Source organism: Salmo salar, chromosome 16 (genome assembly GCF_965601325.2).
Source record: "Salmo salar chromosome 16, fSalSal1, whole genome shotgun sequence".
NCBI classification, from domain to species: domain Eukaryota; kingdom Metazoa; phylum Chordata; class Actinopteri; order Salmoniformes; family Salmonidae; genus Salmo; species Salmo salar.
This window is the reverse complement of record NC_138306.1, coordinates 35,674,998-35,693,178: the sequence shown is the minus strand read 5'-3', so window position 1 is coordinate 35,693,178 and position 18,181 is coordinate 35,674,998. Positions and strand designations below refer to the sequence as shown.

The 18,181-nt window shown below is 41.2% G+C and overlaps 1 protein-coding gene across 1 annotated transcript; it reads right to left on the bottom strand.

The window, feature by feature from the left end:
* Positions 1–10,222: 10,222 nt before the first annotated feature.
* Positions 10,223–16,940, bottom strand: LOC106573692 (thyrotropin-releasing hormone receptor). The gene is made up of 3 exons (XM_014148970.3): positions 16,276–16,940; positions 15,708–16,131; positions 10,223–13,080 (listed from the first exon to the last, which is right to left on the bottom strand). Exons 1-3 carry the CDS (start codon positions 16,752–16,754, stop codon positions 12,241–12,243), a joined length of 1,743 nt encoding a protein of 580 aa, XP_014004445.2. The 5' UTR covers positions 16,755–16,940; the 3' UTR covers positions 10,223–12,240.
* Positions 16,941–18,181: the final 1,241 nt, after the last annotated feature.

The following is an 18,181-nucleotide window of genomic DNA, read 5'->3' as shown; positions in this document are numbered from 1 at the left end:
TGTGTCATTCTCCTTTAAAAGATAGCCACAGCTGTGAATTACTAACCTAAAGCTATGTGGACCAAAATTGAAAACTTTTTTTCCAAGGAGCATTTCTGTTTGATTGAATGTAAAAAACACTCGTCAATGTCAAGGTTTACAGATTTCTGCCCCATACTAAATGATTGCTAAAACCTGTGGATTCTAAAGAGGTATGTCTGATTGAATTAGGTTATCTAACATACTCTAGCCTACAATGTGTTTTCAAATAGAAAGCCTTTTCTCTGTAATGTTATTTCAGTGTGGCTCATTGGATATGATTGAGTAGGGGCTTTCCCACTGGGCAAAAACTGGTTGAATCAACAATGTTTCCAGGTCATTTCAACAACAAAAAATCTATGTGATGATGCTGAATCAATGTGGAAATCTTTTTGGATTTGCAAAAGGGAATTTCATATTTTGTTCACCCAACGTTTAACCTAAATCCAATGACGTGAAATGTTTTGTTGAATTCACATTACTTGACAACTCAACCAAATGTAAATCAAAACTAGACGGTGAAACACCAGTCTCAACGTCAACAGTGAAGAGGTGATTCCGGGATGCTGGCCTTCTAGGTCGTCCATAACACTTTTTTCCAATCTTCCTCTATCCAGTGTCTGTGTTCTTTTGCCCATCTTAATCTTTTATTTTCATTGGCCAGTCTGCGATATGGCTTTTTCTTTGCTACTCTGCCTAGATGGCCAGCATCCCGGAGTCGCCTCCTCACTGTTGACGTTGAGACAGTGTTTTGCGGGTACTATTTAATGAAGCTGCAGTTGAGGACTTGTGAGGCGTCTGTGTCTCAAACTAGACACTCAAATGTACTTGTCCTCTTGCTCAGTTGTGCACCGGGGCCTCCCACTCCTCTTTCTATTCTGGTTAGAGACAGTTTGCGCTGTTCTGTGAAGGGAGTAGTACACAGCATTGTATGAGATCTTCAGTTTCTTGCCAATTTCTTGCATGGAATTAACTTCATTTCCCAGAACAAGAACAGACTGACAAGTTTCAGAAGAAAGGTCTTTGTTTCTGGCCATTTTGAGCCTGTAATCGAACCCAGAAATGCTGATGCTCCAGATATTCAACTAGTCTAAAGAAGGCCAGTTTTGTTGCTTCTTTAATCAGCACAACAGTTTTCAACTGTGCTAACATAATTGCAAAAGGTTTTTCTAATGATCAATTAGCCTTTTAACATGATAAACTTGGATTAGCTAACACAATGTGCCGTTGGAACAGAGGAGTGATGGTTGCTGATAATGGGCCTCTTGTAAGTGGTGCGTAACTGGCTGCAGGGAAGTCAGGCACAGGAGAGCAGAAATGGGTAACAACCGTAGCACTTTAATTATGCAAAACAAACTGCACCCAGAACAACAAAATACGGGTTGAAATAACCCGTCGCAAACCAGTCTGAAGTGCACATACACTTTACAACAAACAATTCCACACACAGTCATGGGGGGAACAGAGGGTTATATGCACGTCAAGTAATGAGGGAATGTAAACCAGGTGTGCGGGAAAACAAGACAAAACGAATGGAAAATGATAGGTGGATCGGCGATGGCTAGAACACCGCCCGAACAAGGAGAGGAACCGACTTCGGCGGAAGTCGTGACACCTCTGTACGCCTATGTAGATATTCCATTAAAAATCAGCTGTTTCCAGCTACAATAGTCATTTACAACATTAACTATGTCAACACTGTATTTATGATCTGTTTGATGTTATTTTAATAGACAAGAAATGTGCTTTTCTTTCAAAAACAGGGACATTTGTAAGTGACCCCAAACTTTTGAACAGTAGTGTACATATGTGCGAATGTACATTTGCATGCGAGCATGTGTACATGCATATGTACGTTTGTGCATTTGTGTGTGTGTGTGTATTTGTGCGTATGTGCACATGTGTGAGCAAGTAATAGTTTGGGACCATGCTGTAGTGGTTTTGAAGTGACAAACAGATAATTATGAGATAATCTAATGCACAAACCACTACATGCTGAAGTCCTTGTGTATTTGTACCCATGTGAAGTGCTTTTCTCTTTATTCAGACACATAACAGCATCAACCTCTGGCCCTCCAGAGACCCTGATGTTATAAACAAGGTCTTTAGCAGTTCCCTTCATCCAATTGTTTCGCCCACAGTTTATTAACAATCACCATGGAGCTCATCAGGGCCATCATCTTCTCATGGCCAACAATGGGGAATGAGAAACAAACCGTCACTTTAACGCAATCTCCATGGTAATGAACAATAGATGATATACAGCGCATTCGGGAAGTATTCAGACGCCGTCCCTTTTTCCACATTTTATTATGTTACAGCCTTATTATAAAATTGATTAAATAAATGTTTTAATTCCCCATCAATCTACACACAATACCCCATAATGACAAAGTGAAAACATTTTTGATAATCTATTAAAAATAAAAAAACGGAAATACAATTATTTGCATAAGTATTCATACCCTTTGCTATGAGACTCAAAATTGAGCTCACGTACATCCTGTTTCCATTGATCATCCCTGAGATGTTTCTACAACTTGATTGGAGTCCACCTCTGGTACATTCAATTGATTGGACATGATTTGGAAAGGCACACACCTGTCTTTTTAAGGTCCCACAGTTGACAGTGCATGTCAGAGCACAAATCAAGCCATGAGGTCGAAGGAATTGTCCGTAGAGCTCCGAGACAGGATTGTGTCGAGGCACAGAACTGGGAAAGGGTACCAAAACATTTCTGCAGCATTGAAGGTCCCTAGAACACAGTGGCCTCCATCATTCTTCAATGGAAGAAGTTTGGAACACCAAGACTCTTCCTAGAGCTGACCGCCTGGCAAAGCTGAGCAATTGGAGGAGAAGGGCTTTGGTCAGGGAGGTGACCAAGAACCCAATGGTCACAAAGCTCCAGAGATCCTCTGTGGAGATGGGAGAACCTTCCAGAAGGACAACCTTCTCTGTAGCACTCCACCAATCAGGCCTTTATGGTAGAATAACCAGACGGAAGCCACATCTTCAGTAAAAGGTATATGACAGCCCACTTGGAGTTTGCCAAAAGGCACCTAAAGGACTCTCGAACCATGACAAACAAGATTCTCTGGTCTGATGAAACCAAGATTGAACTCTTGGCCTGAATGCCAAGCATCACGTCTGGAGGAAACCTGGCATGTTTTTCAACGGCAGGGAATGGGAGACTAGTCAGGATCGAGGGAAATATGAACGAAGCAAAGTACAAGAGATCCTTGATGAAAACCTGCTCCAGAGCGCCCAGGAGTAAAGGGTCTGAATACTTATGTAAATGTGTTCTTTCAGTTTTTTTTATACATTTGCAATCATTTAAAGAAACCTGTTTTTGAAAAAACAGTTTTTGCTTCGTCAATATGGGGTATTGTGTGTAGATTGATGTGTGGAAATAACAAGAAAATGTGGAAAAAGTCAAGGGGTCTGAATACTTTCCGAATGCACTGTACATATGGAGTTCAAATGAAAGGACAAGAAGCTCTGCGGCAGGCCAATACTAAAAGCAATATCCCTGTGTTCTGTCCTCATTTAGTCTTGACATTCTGTATACTCCCCTTGTCCTATTGGTCAAAAAATGACCCGCCTTCACTAAACCCCTAAAATAAAGCAGCTTAATTGAATTATAAACCCCAAATCAATTTTGCATTAAGAAACAACCTGTCATTCATCACAAACTTTGTGAATACTGTATCTGGGTTTTCCCTCTTCACAATGCAGAAAGACATGCATTTAATCAGTGTACACCACTCGTTTTTATTACAACACACCTGTCATAATTGTTTTCCTTACTAACGTAAAGGTTTCTTATTATTATTATTATTGCTAAAGTTACTGTATAAGTGTAAACATAAATGTTTTAGCAAGCGATAGCACTTGTATAGCCTAAGAAAGTAGCAGAAATGTGCAGAAAGTAGTTTTGAATGCATTTTATTGAAGGGAAACAATAACAGTCTTGAACTTTTTGGGCAACATAGTGATATATTCTTATATACTGTACAATGAGGAATTCATCAACAAAATGCTAGTCTTCTCCCATTTTTTAACCATTGCCCCCACCCACAAGGTGTATAAACAACAACAGTAATTAATAATAAAATAAGATAATAGATACAAAACAAAAATGTGAAGAACATAAATCAATCAACTCTAATTAGCACAAGTAGGACAGTATGCAAGTGTGTGTGCATGGGCTTTGCAGATGTATTTCTCACATGTGCAGCACATAGTATTTGTTTTACAGTCCTTCTTTGGGGGGCAGAATTGGCATCTCCTCTTGCCTGCCCCAGCTGCAGCCTCAGGTGGATCAGGACAAGATTCTGCCCATTGAACAGCTTTCACAAGCGCTGCAGAGGGTGCTGTGCGGGGGAGGCGCTCCCTTCTTTGAATGTGTGTGGTTACAAGTGCTTTTCCCAGCTGCTCCAGGAAAACCCTCCTCTTGTTCCCCTTATCAGGCATATAGGTAGGGTTGATCTTGTTCCATATCCCGAAGGCATTGTATGAGGACACATCAATGATGTTATGGAAGATGACCAGGGGCCAGCAGGTAGTCATCCTCCTGCAGCTGTAAGTTCCAATCACCTTGTCCAGGTTGTCCACGCCTCCTTTGTGGTTGTGGTTGTAGTCCAGGATGATGGCAGGCTTCCTGTCCTCACGATCACTGATCTCAGACGTTTTGTGCAGTGTGCTCAAGAGGACCACATTCTTGTTCCTCTTTGGGAGGTAAGAAACTAGAGTGGTGGTGGGGGTGAAGGCAAACTTTGATGAGAAGGCCTCTCTCCCCCTTGTTCTTTCTAGCTGTGCCAACCATGGTGATCTTCCTCTTCAGGAGCTGCTTGCTGAGTTCATAAGAGGTGAAGAAATTGTCACACGTGTCACAGTCCATCTGTCACGTCAAGCACAACCCGCATCCCCTGGTTCTTCTCCGGGCCTCCACTGGTCAGCTTCCCTGTGTAGACTTGCATCTTCCAAGCGTAGCTGGATTGTGCGTCACAGGCCACCCATATCTTAATGCCATACTTTTCTGGCTTGCTGGGCATATACTGCCGGAAAGGACAGTGACCTTTTGACAAAATAGATTACTATCAGTAATTAGTATCAGTGTCACAGAAAACAATCACATAAATGAATGATATTGGAACAATACATAATAAAATTAACAATGAAAATCACTTACATTACAGATAAGAAAAAAAATGTACCTCTGAATGGAACCAGTTGCTCATCCACTCATCCACTGTTACTTCCACCAGTTCGTCTGTCACACGCCTCGCATGTCTTGACTCATGATTAACAAATCGTAGCATTCTTGAGAAAGTGTGAAAGACTTTCAGTGGCTTCGTGGCACGGGAAATTGCCCTTCCACTCTCTGCATCCCAGAGACTACATGTAGGACCTCTACACACCTGCTAAGATTAGCAGCCCTATGTAGACACGAAGGTCAATCTCATCCATCCTTTTCCAGTTGTCTCCATTTTTACAGAAACCCTCAAAATGTGTCATCTCCAGGATGATTTTTTCGATGGCTTGTGTGATGAAGATGTAGAATGTTGAGGCGATGTCCTAGGCATGGGCAATTGCATGTCTTGTGGGCCCTGGGGTCATCCTTATGACATTTTGTGCTGCCATCCTGCTCTGGTTGTCATATGGCGACAAGTTGACAAAAATGTCTCTCTTTCAGCTTCTTCTTCATCTGAAGATGATGCATCGTGCTCTTGGTTATACTCTTCCCCATCTTCTTCTTCAGATACCACCTCCTCTTCTAAATCATTGTTCTCTTGTTCCTCCTGGACATCTGCAAAAATCAGATCTACGACCTTTCGGGCACTGAAATGTGCACTCATGGCTTCAGCAAAGAAAGATCTGGGGGAATTGTCATCTGCAGCACCTTTATAGACTGCATTCCCCATTAGTAAACAATGCTTTCAAGAAATATTTATTTTGCCTGAAATTTTGTTTATTTTGTCTGATTAAAAAAAGAAATTGTCTGTGAACTTGAGTCATGTGTTGGGTCATGGAGGGGAGATGCTGCATGTGCAGCTGCATGTGAGCACAATGTGCAGTTTCTGTACAGATAAATCAGATGAAGCATGAACTGTGAGATGTAGTAGGGAGTTGTAGTTTCCAACTGGCAAATATTCTACATAGTTTAGCAAAAGAAAACATGGTAATGACCATGACTACAATGACCATAATCCATTGTGCACCCGCTTAAACTTATCCGGGGATGTGCGGAGCTGACACAGAGAGAAGAGAGAATGCATGATCGAGAGGGATAGAAAGCAGTTGCTTTGAGAGCCTGAAAATACTTGATCTAAGTGATTGATAGCTAGTATTCAGTAGTCATAAAGGTATGCCTTATTTACTTTGAAGAACTACTAAAATTGTGATTTTGTCAGACAGCATAGGCATCAGCTCTACAGAGATGAGATGATGACTTGGAATTAAATAATAAAGTAATCAAATAAAACAAATAATTTATTTTATAATAAATGATTTGTTAGTTACAGCATTCAAGCCACACAACGCATAGTGCATTGAAACTGAAATCCAAAACCGTGATAATTTGAAAAAAAGTAATCGAACCTAAACTGAACCGCCCTAAAAAAGCACTAATCGCTCAGCACTACAGTGAATATTACATCAATATTACATAAAAGTGAACGAAGGCTGTGACAGGAAAGGAGATCTTCAAGAGCTTTTACTGGCATGTTTAGGACTAATGAAGAGGCTAGGTACAGGTAGTCTCGCATGATCATCCTTCCAAATCCTGTCTTGTTGACTTTACGTGAGAAGCCTGAAGTCTAAGGCTAGGCTACAGGACATGTACACTATAACAATGTCCTGTAATTTGGGAAATTGTAAATAGTGAACACAGGCTCTTTATTTGTTGGTCAGGATGTTGATAGTGTACAAGTCCTATCTCATGGGACCAAAATGTTCTCATGAATGATAATACAATGAGTAAGACTCTTTCTTGGGAGCAACCATTGGTTGTGTCTTATTACAGCTCTGCATGTGTGACAGTAGCTGCATCCCCCACTGGAATCTAAAGATAACACAGCACAGTTGGACGTCTTTGTTGAATTATTCAAGATTGACTAGCTCAATATAGCGCACCTGTCAAACGACAATATTACCCTTGTGATATCAAGATTTAACCCCAAACTCATCTCACAAGCTGCAGATGTCATTTTGCCATATGTTATAGAACCACTCAGGTTTTCTATTGGAGTCGCACCACTTGTGCCTATCTACATACAGAACAGTATGTGATGTTTGTTTTAAAATTACCAATGGTGTTGGGGAGAAAATATTTTCTCTAAAACAAAACTATGCGTTTCCCTGTACTGTAGGTCTTTGTTAATGTCGGTGTGATGCATCATCTTGATGGCTCTGGTGCTGTGACTGTTGTGGCCTCTCACCTGGAATGGGTGTGGCAATACGTGAGTTGAGGAGAGTGTGAAATGAAGCTCAGGCAATGCCAGGTGAGGCCAGGCGAGGCAGGTGCACCTCTCAGGGCCAGGTATGGCTTCTCTCTTTCTCTGAGGCCCTGGTGCCCACATGACCAGCTAGCTGTTCCTAGGGCTCCAGCAGGCATGGAGGGCTCTCGCTGCTCTCTGCTGCTCAGGGGAGTGAGTGACAGCCGGGATGGGTAACTGAGCTGTCCCAGCAGAGCATACCTAATCGAATTGACTCGGTGAGAGCAGCAGCCTGGATCAAGTAATTACATGGAGCTAAAAACAAGCAGGCAGCCTTGGCTGGGCTCTGGGCTGTACACAATATCCAATCCAATGAACAGAAGAGTCCTTCCAACAATTCAGTGCCTTTTGAGAAGTGTTTTTTTTTCTCACTTAGTTTTAACATTTTGTCATAAAGAGCACTATGATTTGACTATAAGATGTTAAATGTTCCTTAAAAAATAAATATTTAAAAAGGAATAGTTTCACCATATTAAAACAAGAGTTCAGTTTATGTAACAGTCCACTGGGCACTGTTCAATCAACGTTTTTACCACATAATTTCAATGAAATTACGTTGAACCAACATGGAACAGATGTTGAATTGACGTCTGTGCCTGGTTGGAGGCTTGCCATTCAAATTAGGGACAGACAGATAATTCACTAATCACAATAAATAAATAATAATCTTCAGAAATGACTTTGTCAAAGAAACAATATAACTAGGGCTTTACAATGATGGTGAAAACTTGGAGAAATGTTGGGGTTCAAATCTTCCTAGAAGTCACTTAGGGTGCATGGAGGGACATGTCAAAATGTAGAATTTTGTCACTAAAGCAAGTCTTTATTCATATAAAAAATCTGATTGAATTCTCCATGTGGTCTATATTAAAGGGAACTTTTTGTATATATATAAAAGGCTTTTAAAATGCAATGATGGTGCACAATTTCTACTTAAAATATCAGCGACGCAAAAGGAACTCATTTCGTGGAACTACTCAGAAGTGAGGCAGATTGAAGTAGAGTGTTTCTCACTTATGCCTAACTTCCCCTCGGTTTTTCCCTCCCTCCCTCCCTCCCTCCCTCCCTCCCTCCCTCCCTCCCTCCCTCCCTCCCTCCCTCCCTCCCTCCCTCCCTCCCTCCCTCCCTCCCTCCCTCCCTCCTTCTTGCCTCTGTCTGGTATTTCCTAATATCGTTTGACACTCATCAAACACCAAACAAAGCAGCATAAAGGACTAGATCAATAGAGGCTGAGGACTGGAGGAGGGCTGACAGACAACAACACAGTCTTCATGGCAGGTGCTGAGTTTCTGATGAACCTGTTGTCACTACATCTGGCCTGAATGAGGCTCTGTACCTGAGTGCTGTCAGGTGCCTCACAACACACACCCCCAGACACTTAACGCCATTCAGGTCTGTGGACAGAAACAATGACCTCTCCTGATCTGGCCAGGTTTGGATCCTGTGAACAGTTGCTTGCCCCCTCTGTGACACTAAAGTAATCGCATAATAAAATTACTACATCTGAGGAAAGGGGGACAAAAAGTACATAATTAATTGAGATGCTTTTTATAAATGAATTATTAAAAGGTGGACCATTTTAAACTAGGATCAAGGACTGTGTGTGAATACAGTCGTATCACCCGCTCCCCTTCTTCAATCACAAACTTTTTGATTGGAGTGGTTAGGAACGTTTACAATTTAGATTTTGCAGTTTAATTGACAAAATTTCCATAGGAAAAAAAAGTTATCCTTTGGGGGCTCAACAGTATCTATCATATTTAGATTCTATACCTCACTTTTTTTCTGTCAAAGTTCTACCCCTCTAGAAAAGTTCAGGACATTCATTCCATTTAATCAGAGACATCGAAACAGTAGAGACAAAGGTATGAACCAAGAGAAGTCTGGAATATGACGGATCTGATGATGAAGTGTTGTTGCCACCTACTCAGAGGAACTAAATACTTCTTAAACATCTGTTCTAGGTCAAAGGTCTACAGTACACTCTGATATTTGCATATTGTCATTTTCAAAGGCCTTTCAGAATCCTCTGGGTGATGACACTTTATTTTTTGACAAAAAATACTGATAAACAACAGCCATGGCACTGCTACCTGCACCCGATGAGAGACCCATTCCCCACAGCATCTTATCAGGTGGCCCTCCAGCCCTCTATTCTGAGCACAGAAACAGTATGTAACCTTAGCAACCATCTGCCTACCTGAGTTAGATTCCACAGTTAGATTTGTTTATTGTTGCAATACCAGAAAATAAAATATACTTTTGAGCCATATAGGCGTCCTTGAAATTATTCTAAGAAAAGAGTGGGTGTAATTTGAACATGTTATGTGATACTTGCAACATATCTGGAGTGTCTTTAATTTTACAAATAGAATGCTGCAACTCAACCAAATCCTCTTCTGCAACTGAACTTCTTATTTAAAATAACCTTAAAGACATATTTTAATGTTTAAAATATATATATATATACAGTATATAAAATGTTAACAAAGCACTGAATTAACCAATTAACTTAATCACTTAGGCGAAAATAAATGATTTTCCGACTCATTGCTGTAAAGTACATTTTAGAACCATTGCAGTGCAAAAACATCTATTCCATTAGAAACATCTCGATTGTGCTTTCCATACTGATTTTCCTGCAAGATGCTCATGAAGAAACAAAGGCAAAGAATAACGAAATAGCTGACAAATATGTTTTGGATGAATTTATTATGTTTTGTCAAAATTGTAAACACAACACTGTACTTACTGCTCGTGCATATACTGTACACCACACACCAGTACATAGCTTATTTATCATTACAATCACCAGTTTAGCATATCAAATACAATTCTAAGATTGAGATTACAACGCACTGATGACACAATATCAAAGTGGCAAGCTTTCTAGCTCCCAATAATGACAACAAAATCAAATCAGTCCAAAAAATATACACGCTTTCCAGCATCCAAATAACACTACAAAATCCTATCAGCAAATCCATACACTGTGTAAACAACTAGATAAAGAGTGTTTTGTTATGCCACATTTGTAGCTTTGGCAGTTATGTTTGAGAATGTTGTAATTATCCTTAACAAACAGAATGATGTTCTGCTTTTCAAATACAAAGCAAAACATGAATTATGTTTCAACAGTTTTTTTGGCAAAATGACAGAAGTTTTCTCAACCCATCTCAATGATGTAGGAAGAAATGTTCAGTGCTTTTCTTTGAGGCACAGGATTTAGATGGCATGAATAAAAGACAAGGTAAACTGGGAAGACAGAGAGGGAGAACCAAGACTTTGAAAAAAGCATTGAAAAGAGACCAAGTGACAGGGACTGAACAAAACATACATTTGGAAAGACATTCAGGAATGAAATTGTTGGATAGTGTTAAAAGGCATTTCTATTCGTATCAAAGGATCCACCAGAGTCTCAATATGATGAACATATTTCTCAAAAAAAAAAACGTATTATTAGAGATTTGAAATGTGTTGATATTTGTGTAATAAAACGTAATAGTCTGCCGACCACTGGGATTGGAGATCACATACTGTAGAATAGCCGTGGGACCTATACGTGTATGACATTAACTGGATGATGACTAAATCTGTGGCACTGAAACTATCTGTATTAAAATGCTGCAGACCTTACTCATCTATAAATGTCTTCATGGCTACTCACTAGAAATGACTGAAACTAGAGTGGTATTCTCATTACAGGATAAAGAATTTGCACACAATCCACTTTAATTCAGGATGTGTGATTTGAAAGAGACTCAGCTTAGGTTGGGCTGGGACCATGACTCATAATGAGGTGTGGATGTGTAGATAGCGGATGAGCCACTCTTTCAATAATGCAACAACTTGAACTAATTTTCGCAGAGCTGGGTCAGCTGAACCACTTTGAAGGCCAGCATCCTAATATTCCCACTTCCCCAAACATTGTTAAGGGATAATTTACGACTGCTGTTTATCCGGATATTAACCCAAACATTAAACATCTATGGGCATTTAACCTGTGTACTCTGTTTGCATTCGTTGAATACCATTCAGCCACAAATGAATGGGTCTCCAAACCACGGTTACCCCAGAACATTAACATGTACCTCTTGGCAAAGTGGAGATACAACTATTGTAACATGTCCTGTGCTCTGAGCCGGGGCTTTTATGCAGAACAAATGGCAGTGCTTTACAGTGTTGTCCCTGGACTGCAGGGAGGACAGATCATTGCTATTTCACATCTGATTTTTAGGGCTTTGAAACTGAATGATGAGAAGAGCACTGCAAGCAGCATCATACCTAAAAGCACTTCTAAAAATGTATTTGAGGCATCCCTTAAAGGCAGTCAGTGCTCTCTCGCTCTCTATGAACAGCATGTTATTCCTCTTTCCCTCTGAGCTTAACAACATTTGTGTACCTAATGAAATGCACTAACAAGAGCAGAGGAGACCTGCAGTGATCCCTGTAAGCGGTCCATACCACTCCGTCACGTGTTGATGATGCTTTTTGTGACTATGCAACAGCCAAAAATCCAGAATCCTAAATGTATATAGTATTATTGGCCAGAATCGTTTCATTCTACAATAGGTGATAGTGATTATTGAAGGGTAATGAGATGGATGACTTTTCCATTCCAATGCATCCTGCAATACCCGTCAAGGGCTTGATATGTTACCAACATTTGTTTGAATTGGCGAATGACTAATACTCACTTCCTCATGTGAAAACAGGCTTGTTTTATCTATAGCACTGTGTGATTCATTCCTGCCTCAGTCATCTCAGTTGGCCCAGGTGTGGACTTGATCTCATTTAGCACAGATGTGGACTTGATCTCATTTTGCACAGATGTGGACTTGATCTCGTTCTGCCCAGGTGTGGACTTGATCTCATTTTGCCCAGGTGTGAACTTGATCTCATTTTGCCCAGGTGTGGATTTGATCTCATTTTGCCCAGGTGTGGACTTGATCTCGTTCTGCCCAGGTGTGGATTTTATCTCATTTTGCCCAGGTGTGGATTTGATCACATTCAGCCCAAGTGTGGATTTGATCTCATTTTTCCTAGGCGTGGACATGATCTCAGTTTGCCCAGGTGTGGAGTTGATCTCAGTTTGCTGAGGTGTTGATTTGATCTCACCACAGCTTGTGTCTTTCCTATCTTCCTTCAGCTGATCCAGATCCTTCTTCTCTTTGGCTGGGGAGGTGTCCTTGCTCTGCCACTCTGTCACTGTTTCAGTGCAGGTCACTCTCCTGGCCCCCTGTTTGGTCCCGTTGCTGGTCTGCTGTGGGGTGCGTGGGTCCCTGGCCATGCTGTAGCCGCTCTGGATCATGGAGAGGGTGCGGTGGTGGGCCTCCTGCCTCTGGCATCTGTAGAGCCCGCGGAACGCTGAGCGGAACTTCTGAGACATCAGGTTGTACACTACGGGGTTGATGGCGCTGTTGGCATACATACAGATCCGACAGAACAGAACAAACCATGCGTCCAGGTAGGGTGTGGCAATGAAGGAGTTAATAAGAACCAAGGTCCGGTAGGGCATCCACAGTAAAGCGAACAGGATCACCACCACTGAGAGCATCTTAGTGACCTGTGAGAGAGACAGGAGAGATTAGATCAGGGGAGATCTAATGCATACTGTATGTTCACTCATGTCACAATAAACTTGGGCTAAGCCATTAACCTTTTAAATCCAATGAATGAACATGCATACATAACCGTTTAAACATGTGTCAAACTGTCATATTCAGTGGTATCAGAAGCACAGTTAAATACTATGGGACGTATTACAGTATCATTAATCTGATTCCCTTATCGCACTCAACATTACATTAGAGATTACCTTTAGCACTCCACAATTCAGTGTTTATCTGTGTGAGAGCCTTGTATCAAGCAAACAGACACACTGTGGCCACTCTTAACCAGAGAATGTTTGGCCTTGGCCAGCAGGCATAGTGGATTATGTCAACGAGGCCACAGGGGGCCCCAGTGTCTTAGGGAGAACAGACCCCCATTTGAGAGAGAGAGAGAGAGAGAGAGAGAGAGAGAGAGAGAGAGAGAGAGAGAGAGAGAGAGAGAGAGAGAGAGAGAGAGAGAGAGACCCTTAGCCCCTGGTTTTGTGACCATGGCGACAACACACAGGCAGACATTCTAGAACCCCGGTGAGACAGATGAAGAACCACCGTAAGACTCCACTGATTAGCCTTATCACTCCCAAACAATGGCACAGGCTGTCTTTTATCCCCTGCTCACCTTTTTGTCTGTACGAATTTTAAACACTTTACTCTCACCAATTCAAAACCTTTTATTTGTCGTCCTACATTTGATCATGGCAACACAAAAGAGAGGAGGTTGATACTCGTATCATACATGGCCTCTTTAAGCTAAATGCTTTTTGAGATAAGGTTCCCTTGATAAACGGCAGTCGATGACAGCAACCTTGAGTGAAATAAAAAAATTGAAGCGTTTAATTGAAGCGGAGAGAGCCATGGAGGTGGAGGCTTTAATTATACAACAGCAAGATAATGACACTAAGGATCACTGTGACATTTTGAATATGCATCTTATTATTTTCATAACGCATCACCAGCACAGGGAGTTTTAAAGCAGACTGCTGTAGATCACAAACAAAGCTGCTGCAGATCATAGCAGGTTTCAATTACGTTGAATACAGGAAATATAAAACTTGTAGTGTATTTGAGGTTTAAAAAGGCTTCTGAAATTTGTAATTTCCGCTACGAAATTTCAGACTTGATTTTCCCTTACGAAAAATGTATTAACCTCTACAAAAATGTCCATGAATCATAATCCACATAAGAATTCACATTTCCTGTTGCTGCAGGATTATTTTCCTGCTGTAGCAAACTGGCTCAAATTAAGATCCTACATCTGTAGGTTCCAGGAGTTTCATCAGAACTTCATCAGATTTTTATCAGCAAATCAAATAGAGGTCCAATAAATAAAAGAGCAAAGACTAACTGTTGGAGAACTGAGACTATAATCATCTGCTGCATTAAGCACACTTCAATGGAAATTACAAATCTTGTTATGCAAATATTTTGCTCAAATGGAGCTCCTTGAACACTTGCGATTAAGATCTACCCACAATCGAAAACCGATGCACGCACACACACACGCAAGGTCATTTAGAGCATCCTGACATGACATATGTTATTTTCTTCACTTTTCTGCCACAGAACTGACAGCTGTTGCTGTACCCAGTCTTCTGGTTTTTATGTTTTCATTTCAGCCTTGAAACATCATTATAGCTGGGGACCTGTGGATAATAAGGATACTGTATCCCACAGCAGGTGCACTGCACTGGAAATCCTGGGGAAGTCATTATTTCAGAGGCGAGACTATTGTGTGTGTGTCTATGTGTATGATTTTACAATCCTTTGTTTTATTTCCCCATTGCAATACATGTAGCCTACAATGCTGCCATACCGAGCAAGCACTAACTGGCTGTGTGATATTCCTCAGCCAAATGTGTCTCATGCAAAGGATTTTGCTAATGCTGACTGATAAACGGGAGTTAATTTCTTCATTCTACAGTATGGTTGAATTTCTAGAGCCTGAAGGTCTAAGCCACTGTTTACTTACTGTTTTATAACATTGTGATTAGATAGGTATTCATATTTTGAATGCTTCTGTTATGTAGGCAATGTGAAAATAAATAATTACATGAATTTGCTAAGGAAGTGGGTATTACCATACACATGTGTTTGGAAACAATTGATACAATAGGATGGGTGAAATCAAAACATACATACAAATATGGCCTTGCTTACCCTCATATTAAATGGACAAGGGGAATCTGGGTTTTCAGGCATAAGACCTGAGTACACAATGTACAATACTGTAAAGTTTTGAGAGAACACATATAATAAAGCTACGGCTAAGGCACTTGGCACTGTGCAACACCACAGACTCAGATCCCCTGAGAAAGCCTTTTACTCCAACAGCTCCAGAAACCATTACAGCTATTTCACCCTTAGGTCAGTCATAACCAAGGTGGGCATTGCAGTTGACTCTGCAAACAGCAGGCCACTTATCCCAAGTGATAGGAAGAACATGATGCTTTGATGATATCATGCGCTAATCCGTGGAGATCAGAGAGCAGGGTAAAGATTATGCTGGGGTCAATTGTGACCAAAGCCATTGGATGCCAATTACAGGAGGACATAAAGGGGGCTTCTTGCTCTGTGATGCACGCACCTGTTTCCTGGAGGAGAGCGTGCTCTTCGGGCGGCCCTGACGACCCCCTTTCCCTCCATCTGCTGGTTCCTTGCAGCTCCTGCGGAGCGTGGTGGCACCAGAGGAGACCGTGCCCGCATCAGGCCGGTTGGGGAGTGGATTGAGGTACAGGATGCGGGCGATGAGGCCGTACAAGACAATGGCCAGGAGCAGAGGGATCACATAGAAGATGGCAAAGTCAATGAGGTATATGGGGAGGTAGAGGTCACGGGACACCTTGTAGCCACACTGGATGCTGCCGCTCTTCATTACCTGGATATCCACCAGGAAGAACCACAGCATGCAGTAGACACAGGTGAACACCCACACCCCTGCTATGATCCGTTTGGCCCGGGACACCGTGCACACTGTCTGGGCCCTCATTGGGTGGCAAATAGCAATGTACCTGGAAATGGAGAAGCACAAACAACAGACACTTTGGCTTGTTGTTTTCCAAAGACATTTATACAGCAAATTATTCCAAATAGTTTTTGTTAATGCTTTGGTTGATGAGGTATAAAGGGGTTACGGTAGTTGAGGCATCACTCACCTCTCCACAGTAAAGGCTGTGATAGAGCAGGAGGACACATTGATGCCAAGGTACTGGAGGTAGGTGATGCCAAGGCAGCCAGCATGCCCAAACACCCAGGTACCCGTCAGGCTGTCTGACACATTGGGAAGACCAGCGGCCACCAGCACAGTCAGGTCCGCTATGGCCAGGCTGACCAGGTAGCAGTTAGTGGGCGTACGCATGTGTCTCGTGGTGAGGACCACCAGAACCACCATGATATTACCCACAATGCCAAGTCCACAGACTAGCAGAACCAGAAAAACTGCCACAGTCTTGTACTCCAGAGACTGGGATATGGGGTCCCCTGGTCCCACCAAGGAAATGTTGGTTGGGGTGTCCATCCTTGAGCTTACATTTTCTGTCATGTTTGCAGGTGATGAGTTTGTTTCTATGTGAGTGAGATGGAGAGAGTGAAGGACATAGGAACTGGCATGTGTGAGTGTGTGATATGTCAGCATGGGAATGTAGGAATAAATGTCCCTACACGTGTTCTGTATTTGTTGCTAATGATACCCCTTTAATGGTGTACTATGTTCCGTCTGTCTTCAGCCTATTTAATTATTTTGCAGGGTTATAATTTGATTTAATTAATCAAATCAACACGTTGAAGCTAATTTTCCTCTGCCTTTAGCCCTTTTAAACAAATGAGAATGCCATTGATCCGCCTGAAAATAGAACAATTATTGTAGTTAATTGAAAGAATACTACTATCAAAGTATCTACCTTTGGAAAGACATGCATTGGCAATCGCTAAATACACACTTAGCTGGACATGATAGATAAATGCTGTTTGTTTTAATGTCAACATTAGGAGTAAAACAATTGGCTCAACACATGGTGGTAAAACAAAACATTATAAACCATCTTTACAGATGGTTTCGTTCTCTGCAATAAAAATGACCAACAGGTGGCAGTGTTTGCCCTATATTCTTTCACCTATGTTCTAAAAGCGTGTCTTGGCAGAAATATATATACTATACTGTATAAAAAAAAGACATATTTTTGCAGCGGTGGCAACAATTTAGCAACACTAAATGAATATAGGGGAAACCATAGGGAGACATTATAAGCTCCCACAGAACATTATTCAAATGAGGCATTTTAGTTCTGCACAGTATTAGTTAAGCATAACAAATTCCCCAAAAGCATGCCAGCACTTATCAGACACTTGACATTTCCAAAATGATTCATTTAGGTTGGTAAATATACAAATTCCAATGTGTGCTTTCATGCATGTGCAACATACAGTATGTTTACTTGAAGCCCAGATCATGCAGATTAATATTCAGTAGAATATAAATGACCTTTTGCAAAAACTGGTTGAAAAGCTAAATGACTGGGTGAAGTACTATACCAGCTAATAGTTTCATATATTCAACACAATATCAATAGAATTCAACACAAACATCAATACACTCTATACAAATATCACACCAAGAACCTCATCTCTTATTTCAAAGACTGTGTTTCAAATCTGCTTTAGGCTTAGTCAGAGTGCAACACATTTAGTGAGTGAAAGCCATCTAGACATCTGTTGATCTTTTCAGTCTCCTTGCCATGTAAATGAGATTGGGCCTCCTCCCCAGAGGATACCTCTAATAAATTGAGGTGGACATGAAATGAAAAGTAATTTAACTGAAGCCCACCATAATTCAGACACCACCTTCCCCCCACATCTCACAGTAAACTTAGTTTTACCCATTTCTACATTTTCATTATGTTGGGCTGTTGGTCTGAAGCAATTTTAACATCGCTATGCAGAGATGATTGGAAGAATAATACTTCTGTATTATGGTCAGTATAGGTCATCATCTACCAGCTACAGGCTGTACATTTAATAAATTGTTAAATACACTATAGATGTGTTTGTTTACTAGGTTTGTCT

What these genes read in the sequence shown, in the direction of transcription:
- LOC106573692 (XM_014148970.3), bottom strand. Translation starts at nt 16,754, where the DNA reads ATGCTGACATATCACACACTCACACATGCCAGTTCCTATGTCCTTCAC. An exon ending in ACAGCCTTTACTGTGGAGAG is followed by an intron (nt 16,132 to 16,275) that starts GTGAGTGATGCC and finishes CTCCATTTCCAG; the next exon opens with GTACATTGCTATTTGCCACC. An exon ending in CGCTCTCCTCCAGGAAACAG is followed by an intron (nt 13,081 to 15,707) that starts GTGCGTGCATCA and finishes TCTCTCTCACAG; the next exon opens with GTCACTAAGATGCTCTCAGT.